A 22,936-nucleotide genomic window follows, 5' to 3' on the forward strand; every position below is an offset into this window, starting at 1 on the left:
CCAGCAAATGACACAGAGGGTTAGAGGACTTCACGATTCCAAGCAAGGTGCTGGGTTCACCTGCTCGGAGGGTCGGGGACTTCACTCCCCTCGGTGCTCCAATTCAGATCCTGTGCTTACTTTATCCCCCCTGCAACTCACGCTCTCCGAGCCCTGCCAGACTGAGGGGCACCGTGGGTTGTCTATACAAATCTGAGCAACTTGTTGGCACAGACCTGGGTGGAAGTTTGGACTAACGCCAGCAGGACGAACTACCCGCCCCACAGAAAGAGGCAGAGTTGAAAGCAGGGAAACAGGCCAGGCAGGCCCCACCCCTACAAAACTTAAACTGAAGCCTACGCACCAGAGAGCTTGGCAGCAAGTACACCAGTTTGACCGCAACTGGGAAGATCGGGGTTGGGGAAGGAGAGATGCGAATGGGAAGGTGGGGCTAATTTCACCTGCAAACAAACTCCAAGGGAAGACCACCCATAACCTGATTGAATTGAAGGCAGCCCAGCAGCGCCTCTACAGGCCAAAAAAGATATAGCCCCAACCACAACAGAAAAGATGCCCAGAGATTCCTCCCAAAATCACCAACTTCAAAGATCAAAGGGAGATAAATCCACAAAGATGGTCAGAAACCAGCACAAAAAGGCTGAAACCATCAAAGACCAGAACACCTCTTCTCCCAGGGATCACAACTTCTCACCATCAAGGGTGAGAGAATGAGTTTGATGAACTGACAGAAGCAGGCTTCAGAAGGTAGGTAATAACAAACTTCTCTGAGTTAAAAGACCATGTTCTAACCCAATGAAAAGAAACTAAGAACGTTGAAAAAAGGTTAGACAAAATGATAGCTAGAATAAGCAGCTCAGAGAAGAAAACAAATGACTTGATGGAGCTGAAAAACACAGCATGAGAACTTCGTGAGGCATATACAAGTTTCAACAGCCGAACTGATCAGGCAGAAGAAAGGATATCAGAGATAGAAGATCAAATCAATGAAATAAAATGAGAAGGCAAGATTAGAGAAAAAAGAGTAAAAAGAAACAAAGCCTCCAAGAAATATGGGATTATGTGAAAATACCTAATCCACACTTGATTGGCATACCTGAATGTGACGGGGAGAATAAATCCAAGCTGGAAAACACTCTTCAGGATACTATCCAAGAGAACTTCCCCAAACTAACAAGGCAGGCCAACACTCAAATCCAGGAAATACAGAGAATACCCCAAAGATACTCCTCAACAAGAGCAACCTCAAAGCACATAATCATCAGATTCACCAGGGGTGAAACAAAGGAAAAAAATCCTAAGGGCAGCCAGAGAGAAAGGTCAAGTCACCCACAAAGGAAAGACCATCAGACTCACAGCAGATCTCTTGGCAGAAACCATACAAGCTAGAAGGGAGTGGGGGCCAATATTCAACATCCTTAAAGAAAAGAACTTTCAACCCAGAATTTTCTATTCAGACAAACTAAGCTTCATAAGTGAAGCTTGTCCATAAATCCTTTATGGACAAGCAATTGCTGAGAGATTTCGTCACTACAAGACCTGCCTTATAAGAGCTCCTGAAGGAAGTACTAAACATGGAGAGGAACAACCAGTGCCAGCCACTGCAGAAACATACCAAATGGTAAAGAACAACAACATACTGAAGAAACTGCATCCAACTAATGGGCAAAACAACCAGCCTGTAACAAAATGGCAGGATCAAACTCAAACATAACAATATTAACATTGAATGTAAATGGGCTAAATGTCCCAATCAAAAGACACAGACTAGAAAACTGGATAAAAAGTCAAGAGCCATCTCACATGCAAAGACTCTCACAGACTCAAAGGGATGGAAGATCTACCAAGCAAATGGAGAGCAAAAAAAAAGCAGGGGTAGCAATCCTAGTCTCTGATAAAATGGACTTTAAACCAACAAAGATTAAGAGACAAAAAAGGGCATTACATAATGGCAAAAGGATCAATGGAACAAGAGCTGACTATCCTAAATATATATGCACCTAATGCAGGAGCAACCAGATACATAAAATGAGTTCTTAACCCACAAAGAGACTTAGACTCCCACACAATAATAATGGAAGACTTTAACACTCCACTGACAATATCGGACAGATCAACGAGACAGAAAGTCAACAAGGATATCCAGGAGTTGAACACAGATATGGACCAAGCAGACCTAATAGACATTTACAGAACACTCACCTCAAATCCACAGAATACACATTCTTCTCAGCACCACAATGCACTTACTCTAAAACTGACCATGTAATTGGAAGTAAATCACTCCTCAGCAAATGCAAAAGAAGGGAAATCATAAACAGTCTCTTAGACCACAGCACAATCAAATTAGAACTCAGGATTAAACGAAGCACTCAAAACCACACCATCACATGGAAACTGAACAACTTGCTCCTGAATGACAAATGGATAAACAATGAAATGAGGGCAGAAATAAAAATGTTATTCAAAACCAACGAGAACTAAGACACAGTGTACCAGTTCCTATGGAACACATTTAAAGCAGTGTCTAGAGGGAAATTTATAGCCATAAATGCCCACATGAGAAACAAGAAAAGATCTAAAATCGACACTCTATCATGAAAATTGAAAGAGCTAGAGGAACAAGGTCAAAAACCTCAAAAGCTAGCAGAAGACAAGAAATAACCAAGATCAGAGCAGAACTAAAGGAGACAGACACAAAAAATCCTTCAAAAAAATCAATAAATACAGGAGCTGCTTTTTTGAAAAGATAACAAAATAGACTGCTAGCTAGGTGAATAAAAAAGAAAAGAGAAGAATCTAATAGATGCAATAAAAAATGATAAAGGGGAGATCACCAACCATGCCTCGGAAATACAAATTACCATCAGAGATTGCTACAAACAGCTCTATGCACATAAACCAGGAAATCTGGAAGAAATGGATAAATTCCTGTACACTTGCACACTCCCAAGACTAAGCCAGGAAGACGCTGAAACCCTAAATAGATCAATAACAAGGTCTGAAGTTGATACGCAATTAATGGCCTACCAACCAAAAAAAGTCCAGGTCCAGATGGGTTCACAGCTGAATTCTACCAGACGTACAAAGAGAGCTGGTACCATTCCTCTTGAAACTATTCCAAACAATACAAAAAGAGGGAATCCTCCCTAACTCTTTCTATGAGACCAATATCATCCTGATACCAAAACCTGGCAGAGACAGAACTAAAAAAGAAAACTACAGGCCAATATCCATGATGAACATTGATGCAAAAATCTTCAATAAAATACTGGCAAACCAAATCCAACAGCACATCAAAAAGCTTATCCACCACGATCAAGTAGGCTTCTTCCCGGGGATGCATGGCTGGTTCAAAATACACAAATCTATAAATGTAATCCACCACATAAAGAGAAGCAAAGACAAAAACCACATGATCATCTCAATAGATGCAGAGAAAGCCTCTGACAAAATTCAACAGTCCTTTATTCTAAAAACTCTCAACAAATTAGGTATCGATGAAATGTATCTCAAAATAATAAAAACTATTTACAACAAACCCACAGCCAATATCATACTGAACGGGCAATAACTAGAAGCATTCCCTTTAAAAACTGGCACTAGACAAGGATGCCCTCTCTCACCACTCCTATTCAATATAATATTGGAAGTCCTAGCCAGAGCAGTTAGGCAAGAAAAAGAAATAAAGGGCATTCAGTTAAGGAAAAGAAGTCAAATTGTCCCTATTTGCAGATGACATGATCGTATATTTAGAAGACCCCATCGTCTCAGCCCAAAACCTCCTTAAGCTGATAAGCAACTTTGGCAAAGTCTCAGGATACAAAATCAGTGTGCAAAAATCACAAGCATTTCTATACACCAGCAACAGACAAACAGACAGCCAAATCATAAGCGAACTCCCATTTACAACTGCTACAAAGAGAATAAAATACCTAGGAATACAGCTAATAAAGGATGTAAGAGATCTCTGCAAGGAGAACTACAAACCACTGCTCAAAGAAATAAGAGAGGACACAGATTGAAAAACACTGCGTGCTCATGGTTAGGAAGAATCAATATTGTGAAAATGGTCATACTGCCCAAAGTAATTTATAGATTCAATGCTATCCCCATCAAGCTACCATTGACTTTCTTCATAGAACTGGAAAAAAAAACACTTTAAACTTTGTATGGAATCAAAAGAGAGCCCTCATAGCCAAGACAATCCGAAGCAAAAAGAACAAAGCTGGAGGCATCATGCTACCTGACTTCAAACCATACTACGAGGCTAATCAAAACAGCATGGTACTGATACCAAAACACAGATATAGAGCAATGGAACAGAACAGAGGCCCTGGAGGCAACACCACACATCTACAACCATCTGATCTTTGACAAACCTGACAAAAACAAGCAATGGGGAAAGGATTCCCTGTTTAATAAATGGTGTTGGGAAAACTGGACAGCCATATGCAGGAAGCTGAAACTGGACCACTTCCTTACACCTTATACAAAAATTAACTCCAGATGGATTAAAGATTTAAACATAAGACCTAACACCATAAAAATCCTAGAAGAAAACCTAGGCAGGGACTTCATGACTAAAACACCAGAAGCAATGGAAACAAAAGCCAAAATAGACAAATGGGATCTAATTAAATTCAAGTTTCTACACAGCAAAAGAAACAATCATTAGAGTGAACTGGCAACCAACAGAATGGGAAAAAATTTTTGCAATCTCTTTCCATCTGACAAAGTGCTAATATCCAGAATCTACAAAGAAGTAAAGCAGTTTTACAAGAAAAAAAAAAAACCCATTCAAAAAAGTATATGAACAGACACTTCAAAAGAAGACATTTATGTGGCCAACAAACATGAAAAATGTTCATCATCACCGGTCATTAGAGAAATGCAAATCAAAACCACATTGAGATACCATCTCACATCAGTTAGAATGATAATCATTAAAAAATCTGGAGACAACAGATTCTGGAGAGGATGTGGAGAAAACGAACACTTTTACATTGTTGGTGGGAGTGTAAATTAGTTCAACCATTGCGGAAGACAGTGTGGTGATTACTCGAGGATCTAGAAACAGAAATTCCATTTGACCCAGCAGTCCCATTACTGGGTATATATCCAAAGGATTATAAATCATTCTATTATAAAGACACATGAACACGCATGTTCATCACGGCACTGTTCACAATAGCAAAGACCTGGAACCAAACCAAATGCCCATCAATGATAGACTGGACAAAGAAGATGTAGCACATATACACCATGGAATACTATGCAGCCATAAAAAACTACGAGTTCATGTCCTCTGTAGAGACATGGATGAATCTAGAAACCATCATTCTCAGCGAACTGACACAAGAACAGAAAACTAAACATTGCATGTTTTCACTCATAGGTGGATGATGAACAATAAGAACACTTAGGCACAGGGAAGGGGACAACACTCACTGGGCTAGGTGGAAGGGAGTAGAGTGGAGGAGAGGGGAGGCACAGTAGGGGGCAGGGAGTTTAACACTGGGAGAAATGCCTGATATAGGTGACAGGGTTGGGGGGTGCCGGAGGATGGACACAGCAAACTACCATGGCATGCATGTACTTATTCAACAATCCTACAGGATACAGGATGTGTACATGTACCCCAGAGCCCAAAGTACAATAAACAAAAAAGTCATTCACAGCCAGGATCAACATAGAGCATTGTATTAGCAGAGGAGGCCAGGTGTCTGAGTCTAGGCCTGAGGCCCAGGAATCAATTTTAGGAGAAATGCCCTCTTATTCTAAGTTTCATGATATAGTGAATACAACTCAACATTTTGAATAGCACTTCAGTTGTGATCGATGAGGTCAACTGATAGCTTTCATTTTCTTGACAGTGCACATCCCTGTCATTGCCATAGTCCCTGAAGTATACACGATGCTTTTCAGTTCACATCATTCCTATTTTGAGGAAACTGAGCTTAGCTGACCCTCCCCAAGATTCCATAGACAAGAAGGACAGAAGCAGTATTCAAACTCAGATTTTCTGCTGGGGTTGGCTCCCTTTGGTCTGTGTCATGCTATGGCAACTTTAAAAAAAATCATGGTAGCTATCAAAAAAATCATGTGGGGCTATACTTTCCTGCTGGGGCTGATGGATTAACACTAAAACAGTTTTTGTTTATTGACTTTTTATTTAAAAAATGTTATAGTTAGCATTTAAAATAAGATGGAGCAATCTGGTTTAAAAAGCAAGTAGGTATACTGAATTGAATCCAGTAAAAAAAAAGTTTGGGGAAATTATTATCTAGTTACATATACTAAAACCTGCCAAAACACAAAAGCAAAACAAAATGAAACAAAAACCTCCCAAACAAAACTTATCTGCCTTAAAAGAGAGTCCACTTACATGGTTTTAAAGTGAGCAGCTCCTATCTATTTAAATAAAAGATTTATTATATTTACCCTGGCATCCTCTGGGGTCCTGAAGTTAATTATTTTTCCAAATTCCCTGGCATGAAATACAGACTTCACTCGTTCCTATAAACAGAATAAGTAAATTCGTTAAAAAGAAAATCTGGTTGTAAAAATCCACAAAGAAATGCCACAAAGCTTTATTACTGCATGCTTAAAGTGTCCATCTTATATAAATCACGCATCTTAAAAAAGACAAGAATGAGGAACCAAGAAGAATCAAAACCAGTAGAAAGAAAGACTACATTTTGGCCAGGCATAGTGGCTCACGCCTGTAATTCCAGCACGTTGGGAGGCCAAAGCGGGTAGATCACCTGAGGTCAGGAGTTTGAAACCAGCCTGACCAACATGGAAAAACCCCATCTCTACTAAAATACAAGATTAGCCAGGTGTGGAGGCGCATGCCTGTAATCCCAGTTACTTGGGAGGCTGAGGCAGGAGAGTCACTTGAACACAGTGGGTGGAGGTTGCGGTGAGCTGAGATTGTGCCACTGCACTCCAGCCTGGGCAACAAGAGCAAAAAAACCAAAAGACTATATACTATTAATACATGTTCATTATCACTAAAGCTAAGTTAAAAAGTTTAAGGTGATATTTCAATTGCTGTTGACATAAAGGGAAGGAGGTTAAGTCAGGGTAGTGCCACTGTTTTTCCTCTTCAAATAATTTCCTAGACAGTTGTTATCTTGGCCATAGAATCATCATTGAATCCAGGTTAAAAATAATATACGCACATGTGTGTGTATGCATATATACATAAACATGTGTTGGCGCATGTGCATGTGTGCATGCATGTATGTACTTCTGACATTTTAAACCAGTCATATAGTAAGAATATACTTTAGAATCAAAGAGATCAGGTTGGGTCCTCAATTTTCCTCTATTTATGCACCTTTGATTTTATGTTTAGTATTGGTAGTGGGGAGTACGGACTGTCTGAGAACAGATATTAAGCATTTCAGGGACAAACAAGTGAAACTATTGAGGACAAGGATGATGTTTCTGTATGGATCGGTAAGGTCATAGAGAGGCAGAGTGAAGGTTTTACTAGTCTAACATGTTCTAAAAGTAATTCAACTATACATGCAGACTCTAGAAGAAATTAGACTATTCTAATTAAAAAAAAAAAAGGATGAGGCTGGGCTTAGTGGCTCATGTCTATAATCACAGCATTTTGGGAGGCCGAGGAAGGCAGATTGCTTGAGCCCAGGAATTTGAGACCAGACTTGCCAATCTGGTGAAACACAAACTGTACTAAAAATGCAAAAATTAGCCTGACATGGTGGCATATGCCTGTCCTAGTGACTCAGGAGGCTGAGGCAGGAGAATTGCTTGAACCTGGGAAATAGAGGTTGCAGTGATCCAAGAGCGTCACTGCACTCCAGCCTGGGTGACCGGGTGAGACTCTGTTTCAAAAAAAAAAAAAGAATGATTGCAGAATTGTAGATATGAGGTCTCATGAAAAGGTGGAAGGAGAAGAAATCAAAGAGATAAGAGAAAGTATTAATGTTAGAAAGGGAAAAATATATCTAAAAAGCCAGGAAAGCCCAATGGGCTGGAGTCCAGGCTAACAGCCACTAACCATTATTTCATATGTGAGAAGGTGGGGTTCAGTCACTCAATATACATTGAGGGCCCAGGAATGTTACTGTGAATGCAATCGCGCAGAAAGCACAGTTTTTCTTGGCCTAGTTTTCTTTTCTTTAAGCCTGGCTAAGATAGCAGGTATACAAGAAAACCATACAAGACAATAAAAGAGGTAGAACATTACACAAATAAAGAGGACTATTTCGAAACATTATTTTCAGTTCCACGTTTTCAAAAAATAAATCTATTCAACATACCTTTGCTTCAATGCGCAGTCTTCTCCCATGAACAATGAATGGTTCTTTGGTAAATTCATCAAAACTATACTGCCACTCACATGTGAGTTGTCCAAATGTCCCCTTTGTTACAAACAATACACCACTGCAGAAACAAAAACAAAAAGAATTCGCTTTAAAATTGGGGCACTTACATTCGATAACAGGATGCAGATGACCGCAAGTGCAAATGCAATATTCATCAACAGAGACTATATTTTGGGTCATAAAAGCCTTAATGACTTTAAAAGAACTGAAACCGTAAAGTGTGTTCTCAGATCATAAAGGAACTAAACTAGAAACCAAAACAAAACGATAACAATAGTATTTCCAAATGCTTAAAAATAACACTTCCAAATAATCCAGGGGTCAAAGAATCTCAAAGGAAATTAGAAAGGATTTTGAACAGAATGAGAATGAAAATGTAATGGACTTTGTGGGATGCAGCTAACATAATGCTCAATGGGAAATTTATAGCACAACATATTTATATTAGAAAAACTGAAGCATTCATAAAATCAAACACGTAAGGCAATTCATAAGAAACAGGATACATTTACAGAACCAATCAGCCAATATTTGCAGAAACTTTCATGTAATTAACACGTTAGAATACTTTCATTACTAAGGCTCCATGTAACATATTTCCCAACTACATCAGTAAGAAGCTTTTCTAATCTTGTTCAACAGAATCATCATGCTGAGGGCCTTGGGATTTTCATAGGTAAAATCAAGTCCGATTACTGCCAATTTTAGAGAAAGACTTCAAAAAGCATGATTCTAATTTTTAAATAAATTGTTTTCCCATTTTGAAGAAAAAAAGAAATGAAAATGCCTTCTGTCTATGAAGTCTATTTAATCCTTCCTTCAAATGTCTTTCTTCTCAGTTTTTCTTTCTGATTGAAACATCAATTGTAGGTGCAACCAGAGGTGTCTAGTAGTTTCAGTTAAAGAAACATCTGGCTCCTGGCTAGAATGGAAAAGGAGAAAGCTAGCCAGGATTTTTATCTCTCACTTCCATCATCTGTCCCTGTTCCCCTCTTTACGAATCCTGGATTACAGGAGCTAATGGAGCAAACCTAGTGGTGCTCCAGGACATCTCCAGCCATGTAAAAAATCACAGACAGACTGGCCAATGTAGCAGGTACTCCCAGTCCTGATCCAAAGATCCTTTATCCTCAAACCTGAAACTTGGAAAGGGAATCCCATGTATAACTATCATGCTTTATTCAACTACAAGTAATTCACTTCTCTTACTCTGTCAAGGGAGTGTGGCCTCATCTAAAGGAAGTCCATTGCGTTGGGAAAAAACTAACGTTAAAATGTTGCAAGATGTGGAACCAAACTTTGCAACTGATCTTGTTTAATGCTCATTAGTTACCTTTCCTTTAGTCAATGGGAAAGTGAGTTACTAAAACGTGATGGAAAATTTTTATGAGCAAAAATGATGCTGAAACAATGTCTGTAATTACAAAAGTCTAGAAACAAGTTACATGTAAATTAGTACATAATTCTAAATGAATATTAGGCAGGAATTTATAAATTAAGATCTCCTTACACTGACATGTAATAATGTTCAAAATATAGATCTCAAGTTAAAAAATTAAAAGTACATGATCGTATGTTTAAGAGACTTTTAGGGCTCGGTGCGGTGGCTCAAGCCTGTAATCCCAGCACTTTGGGAGGCCGAGGCGGGTGGATCACGAGGTCAAGAGATCGAGACCATCCTGGTCAACATGGTGAAACCCTGTCTCTACTAAAAATACAAAAAATTAGCTGGGCATGGTGGCGCGTGCCTGTAATCCCAGCTACTCAGGAGGCTGAGGCAGGAGAATTGTCTGAACCCAGGAGGTGGAAGTTGCGGTGAGCTGAGATCGCGCCATTGCACTCCAGCCTAGGTAACAAGAGCGAAACTCCGTCTCAAGAAAAAAAAAAGAGACTTTTATCTGCATTAAAATATGTGTCTGTCTACCTGTAGAGGCATAGAATACTTCAAAAAGGATACAAAGGAAACAAGTAAAAATTGGGCTGCCTCTTGGAAGGGAACAGAGAGACTAGTATCTGAGATGGAATGAAGTCTTGTGAAAGTTTTCCACTTGGTGTTACTTTTTAAATCAAAAAATTAAAATAGGGCTATATTTCAGAAACTGAGATTAAAACATTAAAAGTGAGTCCTTAGTAGTCACCTTGAACTACGTGATCCACCTTGAACTACGTGATCCAACACAATGCTTATATAACTTTACCTTTCAATAGTGAACAAAACCAGAGATTAACAACTCCTTTCTGGTTAGCCGTACCTTCTCCCCACTAGCTGTATTTCGCTCCCCACCACCCAGAGACTGCCATCTTACTAATGCACTTGCTCATTCCTTCCCTAGTTCAACAACGACTCCTGCACACTTGCCCCTCTTAGGCTATGCCATTGTGTATTTTTGCACGTGCCCCACCACTGTCTGTCTGAAGAAGTTGCTATAGTATCCACTAAAATTATATCTGCTTCTATTAGTATATCCACTTTTGTGAATCTATGTATTCTAACAAACAGATACCACCAGAGGACTGCTGACTTCTAGGATAACCTAAAATTGTACACTTCTTCAGAGAGGAGAAAGTTTACTTTTAAGAGGACTGCTTTATGGAATTTCTCCATCCATTTGAATTGGTTGAGACAAAAACTAAAATATTTGTCTGTGCATGACTGTGTTTATCTGTATGCATGCATAAAGCTATGCATGAAATTTATGTAATGTTTAGGGAGTTAGGCTTATGGAGCAACAGGAGCCAAGAGTCGGTGTAACTATATAGAACAAAAGGTGAGTAACAAATCTTCACCTCATGAGTGGCTGCCAGTTAACTCCTTATCAAATTGCATTAGAGAAAGAAAGCAAGTTACCGTCTGGTTATCATCAGCATATCTGTTTTATTGATCATGACATGGGTAAAATATCTGTATTTTGCAAATCTTCCATTTTCCATGATCTAAAAGAAAAAAGTGAGACAATGAGAAGATTGATAATATTCCTATTGTAATGCAAACAATGCCTTATAATCCTCTAAAAACCATTTCTCAATGGGGGCAAACCATTAATATACAGAAAACTGATTTAATTATTTGCAAAATCATTGCTGTTTCCTTTTTAAAAGCATCTACTTGTACTACATTATTTAAGATTACTCAGTTGCAGCAATGCCATTCTTTAATGCTAGACTTTTAGAAGCTAATGTTATCTTACAGAGTTTAAGTTCAATCTAATGAGGTATTTATTATAGTGAATATTGGAAAACATATTAGTAATCATATTTATACAAAACCACAAGTAAATACTAACACATATCTATACATATGCATCAAATAAATTACTAATTAGTTTCTGCCTTGTCCTAGAAATTCCATATAGATCTTACAAACATGCTTTTCTTTGTCAATCTCACAACTCATTAAAAAATAAGGAGCAGAGAATTTCTGGACAAACAGGGACCCGAAGGTTTACTTAGCCTTTGGAACAATCTTTATTTTCAAGACTGTTGAATCACTGTCTATCCATGCATTGTCTGTTAACAATCATTTGCTTCAAAAAATGTAAATATAACCAAATGAAGAAAATAGTTATTTTAAATTCTATTTTCAGTAATATTTGCTCTGAGGATGGAGTTACTTCAGCTAAAGTATATAGCAGGCTAGTCTACTATTTTTACAGGCAAGGCAAGCAATGTAATTATGACTAGGAGCCCTCAAGAAGAGGCATGCTATGAATTTAGCCAAAATGTGAGAAATCATAAAGAAATTTCAAGAAAGGATATAAAAGTTTTAGAAAATCGTGTTCCATGAAGCAGTACCAAAAAAACAAAAATTATTTAGCTTAGAAGAAAGCTACAAAGTGACTTCATGATAATCTTGGTATAGAAAGTTGATAGTTTTCATTTTTATCTGAGAAAGAATAAAAAAAAGTAACTAAAATAACAGGATGAATCATACAGATTAACTGCATGGAAGAAGTTTCTAACTTTAACAATTATACAATACTGAGGAAGAAAATACTATTTAATGAAGTAGGTAGGGCAAATAAATGCAAATACTTTGTATTAGAAATGAACAAGGGACCTAACTACAGATTCAGAAAAAATCAGTATGAATTACAGTAGTTCCCCCTTATCTGTAGGGGGATACATTCCGAGACCTCCAGTGGGTGCCTGAAACCACAGATAGCACTGAACCCTATATATATTCTATGACCTGTGATAAAGGTTAATTTATAAATTGGGCACAGTAAGAGATTAACAACAACCAATAATAAATAGAACAATTATACTGTAATAAAAGTTATGTGAAGGTTTATTTCTGAAATTTTCCATTTAATATTTTCAAACCATGGTTGGCCATGGGTAACTGAAACTGCAGAACACAACTGTGGATATAACAGGATCACTGGATTAAGATAATTTATAAATTATGCAAATAATTTTGAAAACTTAGATGAAATTAACTATGTTTTAAGGAATATAAATTATTAAGAGGAATAAGCATCATGAGTAGAAATTATTTGCAGATGACAGTACATCTGGAAAATCCAAGCCCACAAAACCCAGTAATCAATTGGGAAATGGAAGAGAAAGAAATCTTGTTTACAAAATGAAAAAGATAAATATTTACATATAAGTTTAATAAATAATGGGCAGAACACAGGTGATAAAAGCCATATCACTCTATTCAGGGGAATAAAAGAAATTTTGAAAATGGAAATCCATGTCTTATTCTTGGATATAAAAATTTATGATAATAAAGATGTTACTGACTCCCAATTTTTACACACATGCATGCGCCTGCGCACACACACACACTTCATGTGATCCCAAAATGGTGGTTTTTGAAGCATGGGGTAAAAGGTAAGAGTGATTTGCCAAAATTATACTAAAAAGAAAAATATGTAGTGATATCCAGTAAGAAGAATGATAAATACTACTCTAGCAGACATTAATACAATTTATAAAGTTGCAGTAGTGAAACAGTTTGGTGCTGGTAAAGTCTATGCAGACATATCAAAGGAAGAATACAGATATAGAAACTGACCACTATGCATGCAGGACATTACAAAATCCTATCCAATTACTGAAATTCATTAAATCAAGACAGCACTTTGAATTAGTAGGTAAATACATGGATTATCAAATAAATGGTGTTTTAGGTAACTCACTGGCTAAAGCTGAATCCTTCACTCCTTATACCCAATAAATTCTAGATGGATCAGTAATTTAAATATACAAAATGACTATAAAAGCATTAGAAAAAGTAACACTGAATAATCAAAGCAGAAAAGGTCAAAATATAACAAAGCCCATAAAACACAACATAAAAAACCTGTTAAGTACACAGAACCTAACCACTACTGAATGGCAAAGCAATAAGCAAATAAACAGTAGTAAAGCAAAACAACACAAAAATAAAAGGACACATTGTGAAAATATTTGTCAATACAGAGATATAATTTTAAGATATAGATAATTCTAGCAATTTGAAGAAACCGATAGAAAAAAATGAGTAAAGTAGTAGAAAAATGTGTGAAGAATATGAACAGGTAGTTCAGAAAAACACAAACAATATCCGACTGATAAACATGAGAAACTATTCACTAAAACTCAAAATCAGGAAAATGCAAATCAATTAAACATACCCTTTGAGTCAGCAATTCCACTGCTAAAATTTACTTATGCAAAAGTGTGCCAAAATATACATCTAAGAATCTTCACAGAAATACTGTATTGAGTATACAATCTAAATATTAATAGGGTATTGGTTAAATAAATTCATGTACAGTCATACAATGGAACATTATGAAGTCATTAAAAAGAAAAATGAAGATCTGTGCATACTGATATAGAGAAATATATAAGATATAGTAAACAAAAAGAAATTACAAAACAGTATATAGAAAGAAAAGAGGAAACACATACACGTACATATACTTGTATGTACATAAGACATTTCTGGAAGTTATACATCAATCTATTAGCACTGATCTCTGGGGTTCTGAAGCATAACGGTGGAGGTAGAAGTTACCTTTTATTTTAATTTTTACACTCTTTTATTCTGTTTGAGTTTTTTGATATCTGAAAAGAAACTGGCATAAAAACGTTCATTTTCTTTTATTCCACGTGGCCAAGTTTAAAAATCAAGAATACAAATGTTGACCTCCTCAGGAATATCACTGCTAACAGAATTCAAGAGCCTACGTGAGCCATTAATAGATTATAACCTTCAAATAATGTAAAATCTGTGGTTTATTCCAAGTACCTAGCTTTTATTTCCATATTATGCTAAGTGTGGGCATTGTAATTAAGCCTACCTCTCATCACTTTCTGCTTTTCAGACCCAACTTGAATCCAAGCAGTTAAACCAGTATCAACTGTCACAACAGCATTTGGTATAAATAAAAGCTAAAATATCCAATGAACGTAATTTACATAATGCTTTCCATCCAAAACCTTAAATATAACACTTGAAAGATGAATGAGCTTTATGGTCACAGCAGTCTGCTTTGGAACATAAGCAACTGTATCATTTGTTATTAGGGTGACTGTATTTGAGTAAACATCAAAGATAACTCATTGCACAGCAAAATCTTGCTGGTCAGTCTCCATTACAAACATGCAAATATGGAATAACATCATAAACAGAATCCAAAACCTTCCAACTGAATCCACAGAAGTATGGAAGAGAACATATAATAGCTTATTAGCCACTATCATCTTCCATCACACTGTAAAAAAGTCTACAAATGTCATGTTTTAGTCACAAATTCCTGCCAGACTTTATAAATGTACTATATATGAAGCTTTAGACTTCTCAAAACATCATTTCTTTTAGGAAAAAAACCCAGAATTTTAGAGCTGAAAAACTCCCATTGTTCATCCAAACCAAGCTCTTCCTTTTACACATGAAGAAACTAATGATCAGTAAGTGTCTAATGAATCTTCTAAATCTAAATTTTCACAACCTTGTGTAATTAGGTAAGAGTACAGCTAAGTGACTTGCTTGGGGTTAGTTGCAAAACTGGGCTCAGAAAACTGGATTCTTCACTTCTAATTCCAGTGCCTTTCACTACACCAAACACATCATGTTTCCTCCTTGTGGTATCAGTCATGCTTTCCTCATGGAACCTCAAGAAATGTCTTTGATATCCCTGGACACTGAGAGTTGCCGAGGCAGGCTGCTAATTTTTCCCAGGTCAACAGTGTTCAAATAACTTAGTGTCAAAATCCTACCCTCCTCCATCCCAAACAGATGCTAGGTATAAATGGTTCTACCAAAATAATCTGTGACAGCCTTTAAAATAACCAAAGAATTAGCAAAATCAGGGTTTAGGAATCATCATGTAGGGCCCTTACATAAAGACCAAGATTTACCTGGAATATAAAGGAATTGACAATGCCAGGACTTTAGACATGTTAACCTCATTTATGCACTTTAATGTTAAAGGAGAAACATTTTTTTTGCCTTATTAAAAGTATATATATAAATTACCTGTTATAGTTTAAGAATTACTAAAAGAAATAAACATAGAAACACAATGGTAACTTCATTCATTATATACAATTGTCAGAATCTAGACATAATAATTAAAATGTATGGTTATTGGTAAACAGGTCCTTTTGCATTTAGAAAAGACGAGTACATAAATCATACTTCACTAGATATAAATAAATTCAAATCAAATGAATGATACATTTGGAAACACTAAGTGGAACTTGAAGGTCAGAGCCATGGTAATAAAGACATTTCTAACACTCTCAAGTCATCCAAATGTTACGAAGCAGAGTTCTTCCATAACAAAAATACTTCTGAAAAATAATGCAAAATGGAAGAGATTAAAAACAGGAACAAATCACTAAAATAAAAGCCTTTAAGGCCTAACCAAAGAATGTGGTAATCAATAATGAGAAACATATTTAAGAAAACTGATTAAAGGACAAGAACATGTTGTTTGGCAAACAAACAAACAAAGAAAAACAAAATCTAATCCGTATCTGACTCATCTGGAAGACAAGTGCTGCATAAAGGTATGAATGAGATTTTTTTTAAAAGATATAGCGAAAATGGGGGATTAAAAACATGAAATTCGGTTGGCCATGGTGGCTCATGCCTGTAATCCCAGCACTTTGGGACACTGAGGTGGGCGGATTGCCTGAGGTCAGGAGTTCGAGACCAGCCTGACCAACATGGCGAAACCCCGACTCTACTAAAAATACAAAAAATAAGCTAGGTGTGGTGGCAGGCACCTGTAATTTTAGCTATTTGGGAGGCTGAGGCAGGGAGAATCAGTTGAACCTGGGAGGTTGAGGTTGCAGTGAGCTGAGATTGTGCTATTGCACTCCAGTCTGGGCAGCAGAGCAAGACTCTTGTCTCAAAAACAAACAAACAAACATGAAATTCATCTAGATGAAAGATAAAAGTGAATATTACCAAGCAAGAAAATACACTAGGTAACAAATAAATGGTTTTATAGACTGACTGAGTGTTCAGGAGATGACTGGGAAAGAAGGATTTATGAACAGATTCTACTCAAAATTTAAGCTCATTTCTAAAACCAACAAAATTCAGGAAGTTAATTGTAAAACGGTAAATACTGCCATTTTAAAACTATTTAAGAAGTAAATAGACAAATTGTTCAAAACAATCTCTTTAGAGAAAACTTAGTCAATAAGTATAACCTCCTTAGAGTTATATGATCAATGTTTAAGAATAAAGAATATTTTACTAATTCACTTCAAACCTCAGACTTGAGTGCCATGGCCAGGAAAAAGAAGGTATTCAAGCAAGCTTCATGATTAAATACAGCAGAAATTTATTACCTCAAAACTTAATGATTTCATGATCTCCAATGACACTAATTGTAAACAAGAGTAAAGAAATGACACATAGCTTACCTTGTGAGGTAAGTTGATTTTAAAGAAGTAAAATCATACCGATTACATCGTCAAATCTGAAGACCAACTAGCACTTATTTTCTCCCTCATACCTCTATCTTCTCCCATGCTAATACACTATCTTGACGGGTCAGTAAAACCATAGGTATAGGCTATATTGACAGCTTAGACAGGGCAGGAAAGCTGAGCATAACCTCTGACAGAAAATCAAGTGAAAGAAACTACTATATCTTAAGAGATATGAATTGTTATCATCAACTGGAACAACCAAAAGCCTGGAGAAGGAAAAGAACTATGCTCATGAAATAGTTTTGTGTACTAGCAACAGCAGACCATCAATTAACCTACTTTCTAGAAGGGCCAGAGTGGGTGCATCAAGGGTAATGTAGGTGCACAGCAACAAAAGTCTCACTAAAGCAATTCAGCAGAACCTCTACTGGATCAGCATTTATGGGTTCATGATACTATATATCCCTGAAAGCAGCAGTGACATTTCTTTGAAACACTGTATATTTCAGAGCAGTTCAAATCACTGAGGTTTTACTGTTTCCACTGCTTACCAGTAAGTGTGTGGAAAACTGGAAAACTGTCATGGTATTTTAACAACTCTAATAACCTCGAAAGGAAAAAATATTCTTTTTTTCCTTTCAAGGTTAATAGAATAGTTTCTTTTATCTTGGCAAAGAGGAGAAAAATGAAATAATTTATATAATGATAGCTAAGAATTTGCATAAACTGGTATTCATCTGGAATAAAAAAAATATGACGAGTTACTAGTAGGCACTGAGCTAATAATTACTGACCTATCTAATTTTATTATACTGAACCTTATTGTATTTCCCAGGTACTGTTTTTTGTAAATTGAAAGTTTATGGCAACTCTCCATCAAGCAAGTTTATAAGCACCATTTGTCAACAGCACGTGCTCATTTCATGTCTCTATGTCACATTTTGGTAATTCTTACAGTATTTCAAACTTTTACCATTATTTTATCTGTATGGTGATCCGCGATCAGTGATCTTTGATACCACTACTTTATAGTCCCTTTTGAGGTGCCATAAACTACACCCACAAAGAGTGAACTTAATCTATAAATGTGTGTGTTCTGACTGCCCACTGACTGGACATTTCCCAAATCCTCTCCCTCTCCTTACGCCTCCCTATTACCTGAGAAACAACAATAGTGAAATTAGTCCAATTAACAGCCTTACGATGACTTCTAAGTGTTGAAGTGAAAAAGAAGAGTTATAGGTCCATCACTTTCAATCAAAAGCTAGAAACGACCAAGTTTGGTGAGAAAGGTATGTCAAAAGCTGAGGCAGGCTGAAAGCTGGGCCTCTTATACCAAAAAGCCAAGTGTGAATACACAGGAAAAGTTCTTGAAGGAACGTAAAATGCAAGTGCTACTCCAGTGAACACACAAATTATAAGAAAGCAAAAGATCCTGATAGCTGATATGGAGAAGGATTTAGTGGTCTGGATAGAAGATCAAATCAGCCACATTTCTTCAAGCCAAAGCCTAATCCAGAGGAAGGCCCTAACTCTCTTCAATTATATGAAGGCTGAGAGAGGTGAGGAAGCTGCAAAAGGAAAGTTGAAGCCAGCAGAGGTTAGTTCATGAGGTTTAAGGAAAGAAATTCATCTCCATAACATAAAAGCACAAGGTGAAGCAGCAAGTGCTGATGGAGAAGCTGCAGCAAGTTATCCAGAAGATCTAGCTAAGATCACTGATGACAGTGGCTACACGAAAGAACTGATTTTCAATATGGATGAGACAGACTTCTAATAGAAGATGCTATCCAGGACTTTCGTAGCTAGACAGAAGTCAATGCTGGGCCTTAAAGCTTCAAAGGACAGTCAGATTCTCTTGTTAGGGGCTAGTGCTGCTGGTGACTTTATTTTCTTTAAAGACACGGTCTTGCTATGTTGCCCAACATGGACTTGAACTTCTGGGCTCAAGAGATCCTCTTGCCTCAGCCTCCCAAATAGCTGGGACAACAGGCAGGGGCCACCATGCCTGCTGCAGCTGGTGATTTTAAGTTGAAACTAATGCTCCATTCCAAAAATCCTAGGGCCCTGGCCAGGTGCGGTGGCTCACATGTGTAATTCCAGCACTTTGGGAGGCCAAGGCAGGTAGATCGCTTGAGCACAAGAGTTCAAGACTAGCTTTGGGCAACATGTTGAAATCCTGTCTCTACAAAAAATAAAAATAGCCAGATGTGGTAGCATATGCCTGTAGTCTCAGCTACTGAAGAAGCTGAGGTGGGAGGATTAAGCCTGGGAGTTTCAGGCTGTAGTAAGCCAAGACCATGTCACTGTACTCCAGCCTGGGTGACAGAGCAAGACTCTAAAACAAACAAAAAAAGGCTAAGTATGGTGGCTCACTCCTGTAATCCCCCAGCACTTTGGGAAGCCAAAGTAGATGGATCATCTGAGGTCAGGAGTTCATGACCAGCCTGGCCAACATGGTGAAACCCCATCTATACTAAAACTACAGAAATTAGCTTGGTGTGGTAATAGGCGCCTGTAATCCCAGATACTTAGGAGGCCAAGGCAGGAGAATCGCTTGAACCCAGGGGGCAGAGGTTGTAGGGAGCCAAGATGCCAAGATTGCGCCATTGCAGTCAAACTGGGTGACAGGGTAAGACTCCGTCTCAAAAAAAAAAAAAAAGAAAAAAAAGAAAAAATCCTAGGGTCCTTAAGAATTACACTAAAGCTACTCAGCCTATGCTGTATAAATGGAACAACGAAGCCCAGATGACAGCACATTTCTTTACAGCATGGTTTACTAAATATTTTAAGCCCACTATTGAGACCTACCACTCAGAAAAGTATTACTGCTCATTGACTATGTGCCTAGTCATTCAAGAGGTCTGATGCAGATGTACAAGATTAATGTCATTTTCATGCCTGCTAATACAACCATCCATTCTATGACACCCATGGATCAAACAGTAATTTCAACTTTCAAGCCTTATTATTTAAGAAATACATTTTGTAGGGCTATGGCTGCCATGGGGATTCTTCTGATGGATCTGGTCAAAGTAAATTGAACACTTATAAAAATGATTCACTATTCTACATGCCATTAAAAACGTCTGTGATTCACAAGAGGTAATCAAAATATCAATAGGAGTTCGAAAAATGTTGATTCCAATCCTCATGGATGACTTTGAGGGTTCAGACTTCAGTGGAGGAAGTAATTGCAGATATGGTGCAAACAGCAAGGGGATTAGAAGTGGAACATGAAGTTGTAACTGAATTGTTACAATCTTATAAAACTTGAACAAATGAGAAACTGCTTCTTGTGGATGAGCAAAGAAAATGGTTTCTTGAGATGAAATCTATTCTTGGGGAAGATTCTATGATTGTTTAAATTATAATAAATAATTTATATTATTCCATAAAAATAACTGATAAAGCAGCGGCAGGGTTTGAGAGGACAGACTCCAATTTTGAAAGGAGTTCTATTGTGGGTAAAATGTTATCAAACAGCACCACATAGTAAATCTTTCATGAAAGGAAGAGTCAACCAATATGGCAAACTTCATCTTAAGATATTACCAAAGCTACCCCAACCTTCAGCAATTGTCCTATACTTATCAGTCAACAACCGTCAACATCAGGCACGCAAAAAGAGGGACTCAATGAATGCTCATATGATCGTCAGGATTTTTTTTTTTTTAGCAATTATGTATTTTTAAATTAAGGTATATACATTGTCTTTAAAGACATAATATTATTGCATATCTAGACTACAAACATAATTTTATATGCACCAAAGAACAATTATATTCATGTGACTTGCATTGTTGCCATATTCACTTTTTTGTGGTGGTCTGGAACTGAACCTGCAATATCTCTGAGGCATGGTGATATACATACATCACCTTATTTGTTCTAATTCTAGTAACACCACCAAGATAGGTACTAAAATTATCTCTGTTTTGCAACCTGGAAACTGAGGTCAAATAAGCATAATAAAAAATAATAAATCTAGTAAAATAAAAAGGCTAGAATTGAACTCAGGTTTACTTGGCTCTAGAACCCAGGTCCTTATTTACAGGGTTGGGTTGTATCTCAAAATAATTTTTTTTTATTTATATATATTTTATTTTTGAGATGGAGTCTCACTCTGTCACATGCTGGAGTGCAGCGGCACAATCTTGGCTCACTGCAACCTCCACCTCCCGGGTTCAACTGATTCTCCTGCCTCTGCCCCCCAGTAGCTGGGGCTACAGGCTCATGCCACCATGCCCAGCTAATTTTTGTATTTTTAGTAGAGACAGGGTTTCACCATGTTGGCCAGGATGGTCTCGATATCTTGACCCCATGATCTGCCCACTTCGGCCTCCCAAAGTGCTGGGATTACAGGCTTGAGCCACCGCGCCCGGCCAAAAGAATTTTTATTAACGAAATGGGTTAGCACAGCAGAACTATATATATTTCAACAGACTCAGTGGGAGCTTATTTTAACAGTTCATTGGTATACGGATTTAGATATCTCACAAACTGTATCATGTCTCTTGCAATGCTTCAAGCTCATGTAATACCTAGGGATCATTATCTCTGTGGAAGATGGGTCGTATCTTAGGTGTCTTCAATTCCTAGTGTTCCTTAGAGCCTTGCATATAGCACCTAAACACAAATAGGAATGAGACTGTGAAGATCTGGCATTACAGGGTTGGCCTCTAATGTGGCATGTGTTATATGCCCCATCACCAGAACAATAAAGCTCACTACCATGATGAGCTCATGAGAGATGAGCGGGAATTTTGAATACTCTTTTCAGGGTTTAACTCTACTATCTACAAGTATCTGAATACATAATGAAGAGAAGTTTGACAAAAACGTGTAGAACCAATGAATACATGGCATTCTCTTCTTTGTATTCATATAAACAATGCTAGCAAATAAAGCCAGCAAAAATTCAATTATATATATAGTCATATATTTTATTCTTTTGGCAACTTATTCCAGAAAGACTAACTTTATATGAAATGTTCAATCTCCCATATCTGTATTCCAACAGTGTATCTTCATACAATCTCTAACTCAAACTACTTTAGACTTTAAGTATCACAGAAATTTCTAAATGTATATTTCTTTAGAGTGCTTCTGTAGGCTTCTTTAGAGTGATAGGTTTTCACCAAAAAAATTACCATTACAATTCATTAGCATCATCATTAGAAGTGACTAGGATATTAATTTCATTTGAATTTTAAGCTAAAGATTCTTAACTGACAAAAACAAAACACCAAAACATAGGGTGCTTCCTTTAATAGATGGCAGTACATTTTGTTTTCAGATGAGTGAAAGAGGCCTGTAATCTGACGTGGCATGACAATTGTTTCATCTGGTAAGTGAAAGTATCCTTTCGCAGGATATTTGGCCAGTCAAGAATGGATTTTTCAGAACGTATACTAGTTTTCTGTTATTGTTTTAACAGCATGCACGTACACACACACAAATATTTCTGAATGAGCTTTATTAAACTCATCTTATCCTGAGAATCTTTGCATCTATCCAAGGTAACTAGGAAAGTTACCAGGTAGAGTTCTATCACATCAGCAGAGAAATCATGAGTCGAGTCCTGTATCAGAATTTAGCAACTTTAGTTTAATTAAGGGCTGAAGACCTTCTAGCTAATACTATACTTTTAGCTGTACTGACAGATTTTTGGTTAATAAGAGGGTAAG

General features: G+C 37.2%; 1 protein-coding gene across 5 annotated transcripts in view; it reads right to left on the bottom strand.

The window, feature by feature from the left end:
- Positions 1 to 22,936, bottom strand: part of LOC100392727 (intermembrane lipid transfer protein VPS13A) — a 236,138-nt gene that overhangs the window by 6,625 nt on the left and 206,577 nt on the right. For all 5 annotated transcript variants that reach the window (XR_013533346.1, XR_013533347.1, XR_013533364.1 and 2 more), the window contains 3 exons: positions 11,209 to 11,294; positions 8,295 to 8,418; positions 6,442 to 6,516 (listed from right to left, as the gene is read on the bottom strand). Coding sequence is in view for 2 of the 5 variants with exons in the window: in XM_078367818.1 (XP_078223944.1) it covers positions 6,442 to 6,516; positions 8,295 to 8,418; positions 11,209 to 11,294 (285 nt within the window). In the remaining 3 variants the exon portion in view is untranslated. The remainder of the gene's footprint in view (positions 1 to 6,441; positions 6,517 to 8,294; positions 8,419 to 11,208; positions 11,295 to 22,936) is intronic.

The sequence above is a fragment of the Callithrix jacchus genome, chromosome 1, assembly GCF_049354715.1.
Source record: "Callithrix jacchus isolate 240 chromosome 1, calJac240_pri, whole genome shotgun sequence".
Classification (NCBI taxonomy): domain Eukaryota; kingdom Metazoa; phylum Chordata; class Mammalia; order Primates; family Cebidae; genus Callithrix; species Callithrix jacchus.